Below are 14780 nucleotides of genomic sequence, written 5' to 3' on the forward strand. Positions count from 1 at the left end.
ATGATCCAGCGGATGTTGGCAATTTGATCTCTGGTTCGTCTGCCTTTTCTAAAACCAGCTTGAACATCTGGAAGTTCACAGTTCACGTATTGCTGAAGCCTGGCTTGGAGAATTTTGAGCATTACTTTACTAGTGTGTGAGATGAGTGAAATTCTGCAGTAGTTTGAGCATTCTTTGGCATTGCCTTTCTTTGGAATTGGAATGAAAACTGACCTTTTCCAGTCCTGTGGCCACTGCTGAGTTTCCCAAATTTGCTGGCATATTGAGTGCAACATGTTCACAACATCATCTTTCAGGATTTGAAATAGCTCAACTGGAAGTCCATCACCTCCACTAGCTTTGTTCGTAGTGATGCTTTCTAAGGCCCACTTGACTTCACATTCTAGGATGTCTGGCTCTAGGTGAGTGATCATACCATCATGATTATCTTGGTCATGAAGATCTTTTTTGTACAGTTCTTCTGTGTATTCTTGCCACCTCTACTTAGTATCTTCTGCTTCCGTTAGGTCCATACCTTTTCTGTCCATTATTGAGCCCATCTTTGCAAGAAATGTTCCCTTGGTATCTCTAATTTTCTTGAAGAGATCTCTAGTCTTCCCCATTCTGTTGTTTTCCTCTATTTCTTTGCATTGATCACTGAGGAAGGCTTTCTTATCTCTCCTTTCTATTCTTTGGAACTCTGCATTCAGATGCTTATATCTTGCCTTTTCTCCTTTGCTTTTCACTTCTTTTCTTTTCACAGCTATTTGTAAGGCCTCCCCAGACAGCCATTTTGCTTTTTTGCATTTCTTTTCCATGGGGATGGTCTTGACCTGTCTCCTGTACAATGTCACAAACCTCAGTCCATAGTTCAAAAGTTACTCTATCAGATCTAGTCCCTTAAATCTATTTCTCACTTCCACTCTATAATCATAAGGGATTTGATTTGGGGCATACCTGAATGGTCTATTGGTTTTCCCTACTTTCTTCAATTTAAGTCTGAATTTGGCAATAAGGAGCTCATGATCTGAGCCACAGTCAGCTCCCGGTCTTGTTTTGCTGACTGTATACAGCTTCTCCATCTTTGGCTGCAAAAAATATAATCAATCTGATTTCAGTGTTGACCATCTGGTGATGTCCATGTGTAGAGTACTCTCTTGTGTTGTTGGAAGAGGGTGTTTGCTATGACCAGTGCATTTTCTTGGCAAAACTCTATTAGCCTTTGCCCTGCTTCATTCCGCATTCCAAGGCCAAATTTGCCTGTTATTCCAGGGGTTTCTTGACTTCCTACTTTTGCATTCCAGTCCCCTATGATGAAAAAGACATCTTTTTTGGGTGTTAGTTCTAAAAGGTCTTGTAGGTCTTCATAGAGCCATTCAACTTCAGCTTCTTCAGCATTACTGGTTGGGGCATAGACTTGGATAACTGTGATATTGAATGGTTTACCTTGGAAACGAACAGAGATCATTCTGTCATTTTTGAGATTGCATCCAAGTACTGCATTTCAGACTCTTCTGTTGACCATGATGGCTACTCCATTTCTTCTGAGGGATTCCTGCCCGCAGTAGTAGATATAATGGTCATCTGAGTTAAATTCACCCATTCCAGTCCATTTTAGTTCACTGATACCTAGAATGTTGACATTCACTCTTGCCATCTCCTGTTTGACCACTTCCAATTTACCTTGATTCATGGACCTAATATTCCAGGTTTCTATGCAATATTGCTCTTTACATCATTGGACCTTGCTTCTATCACCAGTTACATCCACAACTGGGTATTGTTTTTGCTTTGGCTCCATCCCTTCTTTCTTTCTGGAGTTATTTCTCCACTGATCTCCAGTAGCATATTGGGCAGCTACTGACCTGTGGAGTTCCTTTTTCAGTATCCTATCATTTTGCCTTTTCATACTGTTCATGGGGTTCTCAAGGCAAGAATACTGAAGTGGTTTGCCATTCCCTTCTCCCGTGGACCACATTCTGTCAGACCTCTCCACCATGACCTGCCCGTCTTGTGTGGCCCCACAGGGCATGGCTTGGTTTCACTGAGTTAGACAAGGCTGTGGTCCATGTGATTAGATTGACTAGTTTTCTGTGGTTTATGGTTTCAGTGTGTCTGCCCTCTGATGCCTTCTTGCAACACCTACTGTCTTACTTGGGTTTCTCTTACCTTGGACGTGGGTAAGTTACCGTGGCTATAATAGCATGTGGGAATGCTGGAAACTTGGCCAAAAAAGTCTTTGCAAGCCAGTCACTGGCCGCTTACCATGCCCTGTAGGTATTTGGGCTCGGGAGAAAAAGAACTCAAAGTCAGAACATTTAACTCCCTCTCTAGATCACTGATCTAAAAGCTTTGGATCTCAAGATCCAAACATCATTGAGGTCTCTCAGTCTTATGAAATCAGTGGCTTTTTGGACATCCTCAGTGAGATCCTTGTGTCAGTTGTTTCTGCCAAGATGTTGATAAGAATCAAAATGCAATGATAGTAACTCGTGATTCCTTTGAGCCTACATGAAACAGTGCACACATAGTTGACCTTTCTGAGGAAAAGAGTCCAGTTCTCAAAGTCTCTGTGACGCAGAGAAGTTTAAGAATCACTGCTGATTCTAAGAGCAAAAAAAGCCTTCTATGCTTGTACTTAAAATATCCCAGTAATATCTCAGTTTCCTCCCATGCCACAGCTTAGTGTAACACTGGTTGTTCAGTCCTCAGAAATAACAGAACAAGGCTTTTTGCCTTTTTTATTTCCCCTTATACGCCATTTCTTGTTAATACTGACTAAAAATCTCACCGGGGTCAATTGCTTTTTTGTTTTTTAAATAATAACTCAGTCAGTGATTTAGAAGAAATTAACATGACAACTCACAAGACTTTCTGGGTCATCTTTTCTCAGTGAACAATACCCAAATAAGTTAGATGATCCTTGTCTCCTTCAAATGAAAGAGATTAAAAACATTTGGTCTCTACCGTCTAACACAGGGAACTCTACTGAATGCTCTGTGGTGACCTAAATGAGAGGGAAATCTAAAAAAGAGGGGATATATGTATAACTGATTCACTCTGCTATACAGCAGAAACTAACTCAACATGTACAGCAACGATACTCCAATAAAAATTAATTTTAAAATGTTGGTCTGCTTCATAAACACACCTTATGATGATGACTCCTGTTAAGTAGTACTAATCTATAATTTCCTAATCATAAAATAAGGAGACTTCTACCTAGGAAATACAATTCAAGAGGACAGAATGATTGTTCTTAAACTGCAGTTGATACTGACATGTTAAGACATCATAAATTATGAACTGGGTTCTTACGTTCCAGAGATAAGCAGTTATGGGTTCATACCTCTAGTCATCTCCCAGTTTCCAGGTAAGAATCAGCAGGTTACTAACCATCACTAGGCTTCAGCTGCCTAATCAATACACTGGTGCATTAGTCAGGCTTCCCTTTGACCCAGATGGTAAAGAATACATAGGTGGACAAAATCATTACCTCCTAGGGCTGCAATGACTAAAACAGACAATCCACAGACAGTGCTTTGCATGGTGCTTGGATGTTCACACAATAGTATGTGCTGTAAAAAAGTCAAGAAGCAGGAGATACTGTACCTAAGTGGTTTATCTTACAAAGGAAGAACAACATTTTCTTTATGATAAGATTGACATGCTTGGCAACATAGCTAGTCAGTTTTTACAAATATTATTTCTAATATACTCTGTCCTTTGAATACTGTTTAACTCCAAAATTTAGCTTTAAATAGAGGGAAAAAAAAAATCTACTGACTGCAGGAGCAGAAAGTAAAATGCTAAATACTGCAAATTAATAAAAAATCAACTTTAAAAACTATCCAGCTATCAAACTGTTGTTCTTCAATGGTCAAACAAAACTATGGGGGCCTCTGCTTTTAAAGAGAAGATATACTTAGAAATGGGAAGACACAGAGACTCCAATCCTCCATTTTAATGCAGTGGTAATTCTATCCAAAGAACATTGTATTTGAAGAGAATAAAAATTCATCACTATTCAAAACTGTCCACTGGAAGTGTGAAATTTGTTATCTAAGAATATTTTTATAATTTTCTATTATGCCAAACTGTAAGAGTCATGTATTAATCTGTTTAAAAGAATTGCCTACTGCAAGACCAGGAAAGCCACAAACTTCTGACTTTACCCTACTGATCTATAGACTGACCTTGAAAAGACAGTGATTTCCACTTTTACAAGATGGGGGCTAGAACAGCAACCTGCCTTAAACATTTTAAGGAAGACAAATAATTACCCAACAGATAAAGATAAAAATGTTTTCAAAAAGCAGCAAAGTCACATTCAATTAAACTCCCCCAGACGAAGAAAAATTATCAAAAATGAAGGAAACAGTAGAAGGAACAGAAGGAAAAACTAATTTGATCTATTTCAATGTTTGGATTCCTTTTTTATCAACACAGTCATTAAGAGCTGCAGTTGAACCACCCCAAAGATACACGTTTTTAAAGTTTGATTTCACCCCCTTCCCAAATACCCTTTCTTTAGGTAGGTCTGAGTTTGCCATTTAACACAAGTCTTGCAACATTTTTTAGTAACAAAGCAAAATGTTCTGTAAATAGATGAACTATTATGCTGAGTAAACATGCCAGAAGGATTTCAAATGGAAACCATGGGGACTATAGGTGTAGTACAAAATGTCCAAGAAGAAATTAAAAAGAAAATGACAGTGAAGTCACAAATACGCTTCTGTGACATGGGAGTCACCCCAAGCAAACAAACTTAAGATTTGTGGGCAGAGTGCAAGTTCCGCAAAGGCGGAACTGGCAGCATTGGTGAAGGAATGATTTTAGTTGAATAAATTACAATGAGCAAAGGATAAAAAGGTATTCTCAACCCACTTTCTTTTTCTCAGGTAAAATGTACAAATGTTATGCCTGAAAAGCAAGTAAATCTAATCTGATATAACCTCCTTTAGTCAAGGCATAACTGGATTATTCCAACACGTACAATCTGAAGAAGTAGGACTATGGAATAAGAGAATCTCAGGGCTAAAATGGGCCTCCCAAGTTATCCAATTTGCTAGTTCTTATCTTTTTGGGGGGAGGGTTACAGACTTCTCTGGGAAGCAGATGAAAAGTTATACATGTTCTTAGAAACACACATAGGGCTTCCCTTATAGCTCAGTTGGTAAATCATCTGCCTGCAGTGCAGGAGTTGGAGAAGGAAATGGCAACCCACTCCAGTGTTCTTGCCTAGAGAATCCCAGGGTTGGGGGAGCCTGGTGGGCTGCCATCTATGGGGTTGCACAGAGTCGGACATGACTGAATCGACTTAGCAGCAGCAGCCATGCAGGAGACCCGGATTCAATTCCTGGGCTGGGAAGATTCCCTGGAGAAGGAAATGACAACCCACTCCAGTATTCTTGCCTGGATAATCCCATGGACAGAGGAGCCTGGCGGGCACAGTCCATGGGATGGCAAGAGCTGGACACAACTTAGCGAATAAACCACCACCAGAAACACATAAGGCACACAGCAAGCATAATTTGGAATTTCATTGGAAAGAGTTTGAAAGTTTATGAATTCTAGATTAAGAACTACTGATTATGTCCTAATTCCTCATTTTCAAAACCAAAAGTTGAATCCCAGAAAGGTTCAGAGATTTACTTGTCCAAAGTCAAACAGCTGAATAACAGCAGAGCTGGTATCAAACACCCTAGTAAGCCTGACCTACTTCAAGATGCATTTTTGCTCCACTGTTCTCCAGAGAGAGGCTGTGGTTATCTGTAGCCATAAAACTGAAAAGTCACTCATGTCCCTGTTTGAATTCGTGAAATCAATGAGTTTTAGGCTAAGGACGGGAACGCCACTTCTTTTCAAATACGGAAACAACCCCATATTGTAAGTATGATATTATGACCTCAGCAGTCCTGACCTATGCAAATGACTACCACCTGGGACGCCAGTCCAACACATTAAGTTTCCTACATCTCATCTCCATGAGCTGCAATCCAGTATTTCTGAGGCAGGGCCCTGATGGCTAAACTTTTCATAAGGACCCTCAGAGATTGTCACTGGATGGTTCTCAAGTAATATTCCACAAAACGCCAGTTTAGAGATGTGATTGCAAACATTTTTTCCAGAAGCTCAATTCTTTGTTCCACCCAAGTCTTATTCAGAAACCCAGAAACACAAATAAAAGCAGAGCTGCTGGGTAGTCTCTTAAGCCAGTCTGAAAACCACTGTCCTAGAAGACAACACAGGTGTGGGACCAGGAGCTGGACCTCACCACTCATGGATCTCAGTTTTCCTATTTATGAAATTCTAAAATCTCTAAATTCAGCTCCAGTATCCTATGACCCACAAACATCACTACCATCACACTACCATTCTATCCTCCGTTGCTAAGTGTGTCCAACTCTTTGTGACCCTGGACTGTAGCTCACCAGGCTCCTCCGTCCATGGGATTATCCAGGCGAGCATACTAGAGTGGGTTGCCATTTTCTCCTCCAGGGGATCTTCCCAACCCAGGAATCAAATCCGGGTCTCTTGCATTGAGAGATTCTTTACCACTGAGCCACCAAGGGGGCCCTGTACTACAATTACTAACATAATATTTAGCAAGCACTTGCTATGTTCCTAGCACTGTCCTTTTAATTTATTTAATCTTTAAAATCACTCTTTGAGGTTAAGTACAGTAGATCCTTGAACAACACGTGTTTGAATTTCGTGAGTCTACTCATACTCCTATTTTTTTTCAATAGTATTACACTACTACACAATCCACCTTTGTTGAATCCGTGGATGCAAAAACCACAGCTAGGGAGGAACCTTATATGCAGAGGGCCAGCTATAGGCTGTGAGATGATTTTCCACTGCAAGAAGGTTGGCACTGCTAACCCCTGTTGTACCATTAATCTATTACAATGATGAGGAAACTGAGGCAGAGAGATTATGTGACAATAACTGTGGTTATATATATATGTGCATATATATATACACACATACACACATTCTCTTATTCCATCTACACCACAAAATTGGGAAGAACTGAGCTTTAGAAAGATAATTTCTTATCTAAGGTCAAAGAGCATGTCTGTCAGATGCTAAAATCCATTCTAACCAAAAAATTAGTACAAGTCGGATCCCATACTTTACCAGAAAATATTTTAAATAGCACCCATTTTCATGTGGTTATTGTGTATTAGTGATCTGCTTTCATATATTCATAGAGATGGCTTAGCCCCAAACTAGATTATAAACACTCTGAGACCAGGGATTATTTTATATCTTTCAATTTCCTACTCTATGAAATACTGGCTGTGCATTAAGTAGGTCTTCATTCAATCAGAAGTGATCTTCTAAATCCTTTTTTGTTATTAACTTGACTTTCCCCCCAATAATCTTGAGTAAACACACTAATTTCATTTAGATCAACTCTTGAAATTAAAAAATTCCCCTCTGAGTCAGTTGCTGGAAGGGAGAAAAAAGATTTTTTTTCAGCTTAATGATTTTACATTTGCCCCTGGGGAAAGGAATTATATTAATATTTTACTAAGTATGTCTTTCCAGGCATTTCTTTCTCAAAGTTTCTTGCATTTTTCAACTGATAGGTAACAGACTGAAAATAAGCAGATGGTTAAAGACAAGAACGGAAAATCTTGGAAGGTGCTTACAATACTTACTTATGCCACGTAAATATCAGTTTGACATTTCACAGGAAGTGGTGCTTATTAAGTAACATTCTTCAAACAGCAAAAAATACTGACTACAAGTAATTTTTCTTAAATGCCATTTTAATTTTGGACATGCTTAGCCTGTGGTCAGATACACCATCACCTTCCATCTGTGATTCCTTGTTCACATATTTGAAATTGGATGCCTAGGACAAATTCCTATCTCCTCTGCTCATTGTAGCGCCATGGTTCCACAAATAGCCCCATTAAGAGTTGTTCATGTCCCAGCTGTGACCTACTTTAAGTCTATTTTGGAGACTCGCATTAATCTAACATATATGTAAACCCATACAACATAGAAAAAGCTATGGTTTTTCCGGTAGTCATGTATGTATGTGAGAGTTGGACCATAAAGAAAGCTGAGTGTCAATGAAAAAGAATTGATGCTTTTGAACTGTGGTGTTGGAGAGGACTCTTGAAAGTCTCTTGGACTGCAAGGTGATCAAACCAGTCAACCCTAAAGAAAATCAGTCCTGAATATTCATTGGAAGGACTGATGGTGAAACTGAAACTCCAATACTTTGGCCACCTGATGCAAAGAACTGACTCCATAGAAAAGAGCCTGATGCTGATAAAGATTGAATGCAGGAGGAGAAGGGAACAATAGAGGATGAGATATTTGGATGATATCACCAACTCTATGGACGTGAGTTTGAGCAAGCTCCAGGAGTTGGTGACAGACTGGGAGGCCTGAAGTACTGCAGTCCAGGGGGTTGCAAAGAGTCAGACATGACTGAGCAACTGAACTGAACTGATACAACGTAGATAAAACTGGCCATAATAAGAAATGAGGTTAAAGTAAGGTCACAATATTTTGGTCTCCAAACTTTGACAGCATAAACCATCTAAAACAATGGTTCTTCAATCTCCTTTAAGGAATATCTTTAAAATGTAGATGCCTAGAGCCCTTCCTCAGACCTGTTTAAACAGTGGGGCCCAGACACCTGTGACTTGCATGAACGTCACAGATAATTTAGTTGCTGCGCAGTGATGAACATCCGTACTTTATCCATCGAACAAACATTTCATGAGGGCCTTTGACCCATACCAAATTTTGAATATAAATGTTTTCTCCTTAGTATAGTTCCTTGGCTCACAAACTAAGGAGCAACTTGAGGAAAAGGATCATGATCTATGTTTTGAAAAAAGTACTTCCCCCAGCCCATCCTTAAACCCAGCTGGGCCATATAGGAGGCAAATGTTACCGTGCTTGGATCACCAGCCCCTCAAATAAAACATGTTGATACACCTTCAGATACTGCACCAGAGAATATTTTTAAGCCTGGACTTTGTAGGTATCCAAAGAAATCTGGACGGTGTGTGTGTGTGTGCTTGTATGTGTATATTCTTAATTCTACATTGTATGTGTATATTCTTATTTCTACATTGAGACTAAGCTAAGCAAGACTCAGATCGTAGCATTAAACTTCTGTTCTGAAGCTTGGCTATGACCCAAAATAACAACATATACACCAGGAAATGCATATCAAAGTAGGAAAGATACATATCTCAACAAATATACTTTCCTTTCTTTTTTACATACTACAACCCTCATTTCGTTCCTGTTCTCACATCACTCTGCTCTCGAAACAATATTCAAATAACTGAGTGCCAGTGGGCTCGTTTAAATCAGGAACTTACAAAACAGCTTTTCAAAGTGTGTTCATTCCAAAAGCAAACAATGCTGCTCCAATGAACAGGTACAACTGCCGCCAGATCCTGAGGCTCGGGAGGAATCCATTTCAGAGGCTGCCACGCCCCGCTCCCTGCGGTCTGCGTCTCGAGAGAAGCTGGCATGAGGCTGGCCGTGAGGAAGGCGCACTAGTGAGAAGCGGCTTTTGCTGAGGGGATGGGTGTGGGAGATGTGTCTGGTCAACGTTTGGGCAACAAACGACTCCAGCTGTGTTTACTGAGGGGGCAAACACCCACCCGCGTGTAACGGGGTCTTAGAGAGGTTGGAAACGGGAGAATGAGCAGCTCAGACCTCCTTTTGTTAGGCTCCTTAGAGAAGAGCAGGAAGACGTGTGGAGGGAAAACGAAGCTTGCCTACGAGATAATGGGGAGCAAGCTAGTGCTCACACATCAGCAGACAGAGCCTCGCCAGTGTCCTTCACTGCCTGCCAAGGAGAAGAAGAGGCCAGCAAGGAAACAAAGTCCCTCAAGCGAGGTGCGGCGGCCAGCTTGACCAACAAGATGCTCCGTGACCGCAAGTTATCTCCTGACCTGCTCTCTACAAACCCTTCAGGATAACTCAGTGACTTCTCTCCTGACTCTGAAAGACACTAATCTGGGGCAAGAGAAAAAGGAAATCTTTTTCAAAAAGTACAAGAGTCAGAGCAATTGAAAGCATTCCTTACCAATTTTGTAACGTCTTTCACATCATCAGTCACACGGTTCCGGCAGATCCCTTGAGTGTGGACGAGAGGATTAAATAGGAGCAGTTGAAGATAAATGCAAGTGATAATCCAAGTCTAAATGAAAAGAGAAAAAATGCTGGTGACCGTCAGTAAATATCCATAGTCACTCACACTAGTAACAACTAACATTTTCTGCCTTAATGTGGAAAAAAGAATTGATCTTGAGGGTTGTTTTTTTTTTTTTTCTTTTAATACTGTTGGCTTAAATACAATTAAATGCCTTACACACAAACTATGCTAACCAAATTTATTAAAATTCTCAGTTAAAATACGGTTTGGATTTTTCATTTCAATGACAGTATCTTTAACTTTTGTCAAAAGCTTTCTATGGGCAATTCCCCAATGGCAATTAGGAATGAACTTGTAGCAACATGAAAAGAATTTATCACTTAAGCTATTTTCTAAAAACTAGGGAATGCATAAAATTTGTACCTTAAGGCACCAAAAAAATTTTTCTCTACTTTAAATGTAGACTGTATGGCAAGTAACAGCAAAACTCTGAGCATTGCTTTAACCCAATAACCTACTGGAACACCCAGTTAAAGTGAGGGAGAGATATTTAGGAGAGAATGTAATCTAATTGGTGAGATATCAAAAGAATCATTGTTTTCTATCAGCTTTTTAGCGATTTAACAAGGAAAAATATTTTTTTTAGTCAATGAGAAGACATTTTTGCATACCAGCATGAAGTAATCACACACACACACACACACACACACACACACACACACACACACACACACACACACACACGCTACCTCTCTTTCCAAATAACTCTTTCAACCATGTTAAATAGTTACTTTTATGCATGGCTTACTTTTTCTTATCACTCTATGTTTTGTATTTCCAAAAATTGGGGCATCTATTTTTTTCCCCCTCAGTATCTTTATAAGACATAACAGCACCTGGAATATAAAAAGCTCTTGCTAAATATTTGCTAGATGAATCAGTGATCAAGGTTAAAAAAGAGTCTAATGCTTCAAATTTGGTACCTATTTATTGAACTTGTACGAGACAGGGACTAAGCCAGCCAGAAAAACAAAGGTGATAAGACTGCCCTGAAATGCAGGTTCAGGGAAATAAGTAATACCCACACCCCGTGATAAATGTTTTGGGAACCCAGAGGAGAAAGCAATTAATCAATTAATCTTAAGGGAGAGAACTCGTGGCAGAAAGGCAGTGCCAAGAAAAGCCTCAGAGAAAATGTGACTCCAACTGGATTCTGGTGGACAGAGGAGGAATTTGCAAGAGGTGACAGGGAGGGGATGAGCATTCCAGGAAAAATAAACAACAGGAGCATAGGCATAGAGATGTGATGATATTTTAAAATGTGAGAATTCTTTTATGAATTAACATTCATCTACGGAATCTTAAAATTACACAAAGGCCCACCTGCACATGGCTAGAAATCTTTCCTACTTATTATGTAACCAGCCATGTATTAAATGTAACTGGATTATTATTTTCAATTAATATCTGCCACCTTAATAGATACTATACTGGACCAAGTTACAATGACCATTTACTGAAATTTCTAAGACTACAATACTACCTACATAGATAATAATGGAGTGTGAACAAAACTAAAATCCCTTCATTGTTTACCATTGTAATCTATGAATGTTAAGCAATCCTGCTTAATTTTGTTTAAGGCTACTTTGAGCTTGGTGGGATCCTGCTCTTCTCCCTTGGGCCAAAAATAAAGACTAAATTGTGTACATTGGGGGTCCCTAACCTTTGGGATCTAGTGCCTGATGATCTGAAGTAAAGCTGAGTTATAAATAATAGAAATAACATGCACAATCCATGTAATATGCTTGAATCATCCCCAAACTATCCCCATCTCTACCCTGGCCTGTAGAAAAATTGTCTTCCATGAAACTGGGCCTTGGTGCCGAAAAGGTTGGGAACCGCTGGTGTAAATGATTTGTTTGGGGGATTCTGCTTTTTAGACAATCCCAACACATAACATCTCCCCTAAGAGTTTCCCTTCATGTGTGTAAATACAGTGCTTAAACTCAAAGTGTCTTTCATACTGTCATCGCTAAAATCTAACCCTCCCTTGAAACAGATTTCTCCAACACCCTCTTTCATGATCTGACTTTGGGATCCTCCCTAAGGATCTCTATAAAGGGCCAATCCCTAATAACCTTATTCATATTCTAGGCTGTAAGGAATATAAAGGCACAGGGATGAGGGAGGGGGAATTCAATAAAGGTGATCGAAATATACAAACTTTCAGTCGAAAGATAAATAACTACAAGGGATGTAGTGTATAACATGATAAATATAGTTAGCACTGCTCCATGTTACATATGAAAGTTGTCTGAGAGTAAATCCCAAGAGTTCTTATCACAAGGAAAAAAAATTCTGCTTCTTTACTTTTGTAACTATATGAGATGACAGATGTTCACTAATCTTAATATGGTCATCACTGCATGATGTATGTAAGTCAAATCACTACACTGTACAACTTATATAGGGTATATGTCAATTATATCTCAGTAAGACTGAATGAAAAAAAAAAAAGAAATATAAGGGCAAAAATTCTATTGATTTCTCTTTACCTTGTCTTATGCCGGACACTGAAGAAACACTACACAAACATTTGTTCACTCATTCATTCATTCAGCAAATATTTGTTAAGCACCTAGTGCTACTGTGTGCTGGGCACTGTTCTAGATGCTGTGGATACATTAGTTTAAAAAAAAGCAAAAATCCCTGCCCTCATGAAGCTTAGCTTCTAGCGAGAGAAGGCATAGCATGACCAATAAAACTGATAAATACCCAGATTATATAGTATGTCAAAAGTGCACCATGAAAAGAGAAAAATTAGATCTCAGTACAGGGACTGGAATTATAATGCCTACTGTTCTCTACTAGCAACAGGGTCTTAGGTTCCAGGTGACAGTTACACTCATGAGGCTTTGGAGGCTTCACCCAGCACCAAGTGTACTACTGAGCTTTGAGAAGGGAAACAGGAGCGGTGACAAAGAGCACACAGCAGGGTAGAACTCATGACTGACTCCTGAACCATCTCTAATGTCCACATATCACTACATCCCTGGAGCATGTGGCAATGATCCACAATGCTGGGTGGGCAGGACCACTTCTCAGGCTTGTATCTCGCTAGTTGAGTAGCCCCTTCAGGGACATGCCGTGAGCTGCCACTCATTCTCCATTATAGCTACTCCCACCAGTAACAGTCTCAACAATAAAATGCATACTGGTGGTTGTTCTGCTACCTAGTAACTTCAGCAGAATTCTCTTGGGTGAAGTTTAGGTATACTCCTATCAATTACTTGAGTTCTTGATACAAAGAGGAAGGTAGAGAGGTCAAATCCCCAGGCATCTCTGAATCTAGAGAAAAGGCCACAGTACCAGCTATTAACGCCACCTCTCTTTCCCCAGAGACTGCAATATGAATGACTGCAAAAAGAATGCTATTTTGATGGGGCCTTATTGGGAAGGCAATGCTTTATCAAAGATTAGATGGCACTAAGGGAATTATCCATGCAGATGTCTGTAGGAGAGTGTTACAGACAGAGAAAGAGAAGATACTGCTAAGTCCCTAAGGTCTATTTTGTTGTTTTCAATTGAATCTTTCAAGATACTTTATTATTAAAGTAATATATTATCATTACCAAACACTTGGAGAATAAAGAAAAAACCTACTTGGAATGTCACTACCCTGACAATTTTTAGAAAGTGTACCTCCCCCCACCATTATAAAAGAAATGCATCTCATTGATTTAAGGAACCTGCTTTATTTAAGGAAGAGCAAGAAGAAAGCAGGGCTTCTCAGGTGGTGCTAGTGGTCAAGAACCCATCCGCCAACACAGGAGACAAGAGACTTGGGTTCTATCCCTAAGTTGGGAAGATCCCCTGAAGGAGGGCATGGTAACCCACTTCAGTATTCTTGCCTGGAGAATCCCATGGATAGAGGAGCCGGGTGGGCTACAGTCCAAAGGGTTGCAAAGAGCTGGACAGGGCTGAAGCTTAGCACACATGCATGCATGTGAGATTAAAGCAGCGAGCAATGAAGATGATGATGTCAAAGAGAACAGGTCAGATCATGTAGGGTCTTGTATACTCCTCTGGATTTTTGACTTTTACTGTGAACCAAGATGGATTCGTTGCAGGATTTTGAGCATAGCAGACAGATGACATATTATATAATAATAATACTAAAAACCTGGTCCTTTCTTACAAAACTGAATATACACTTACCATATGATCAAGCAATCATGCTCCTTGGTCCTGTCCCAAGGAGCTGAAAATATATATCCATACAAAAACCTGCTTACTGATTTTTATAGCAGTTTATTCAAAACTGCCAAAACCTGGAAACAACCAGAATGTCCTTCAGCAGGTGAATAGATGAATAAACTGTGGTATATCTGGGCAATGGACTTTTACTCAGCACTAAAGAGAAATGAGCTATGAAGCCATAAAATGACCTAGAGGAAACAAATGCACATTACAAGGTGAAGAAGCCAATATGAAAAGGCTCTACACCATTTGATTCCAACTCCTCTGTCATTCCGGAAAGGGCAAAACTGGGCAAACAGTAAAAAGATCAGTGTTGCCATGGGTTGGAGCAGGAGGCGTGCACAGACAGAGCATGCATGCATGTGTGCTCAGCTGTGTTCGACTCTGC

General features: G+C 39.8%; 1 protein-coding gene across 2 annotated transcripts in view; it reads right to left on the reverse strand.

Moving 5' to 3' along the window:
• The window catches only part of KITLG (KIT ligand), a 107293-nt gene that overhangs the window by 56347 nt on the left and 36166 nt on the right, over positions 1-14780 (reverse strand). For both annotated transcript variants that reach the window (XM_018047536.1, NM_001285670.1), the window contains 1 exon segment: positions 10061-10174. In XM_018047536.1, coding sequence (XP_017903025.1) covers positions 10061-10174 — 114 coding nt within the window.

The sequence above is a fragment of the Capra hircus genome, chromosome 5, assembly GCF_001704415.2.
Source record: "Capra hircus breed San Clemente chromosome 5, ASM170441v1, whole genome shotgun sequence".
Lineage (NCBI taxonomy): Eukaryota > Metazoa > Chordata > Mammalia > Artiodactyla > Bovidae > Capra > Capra hircus.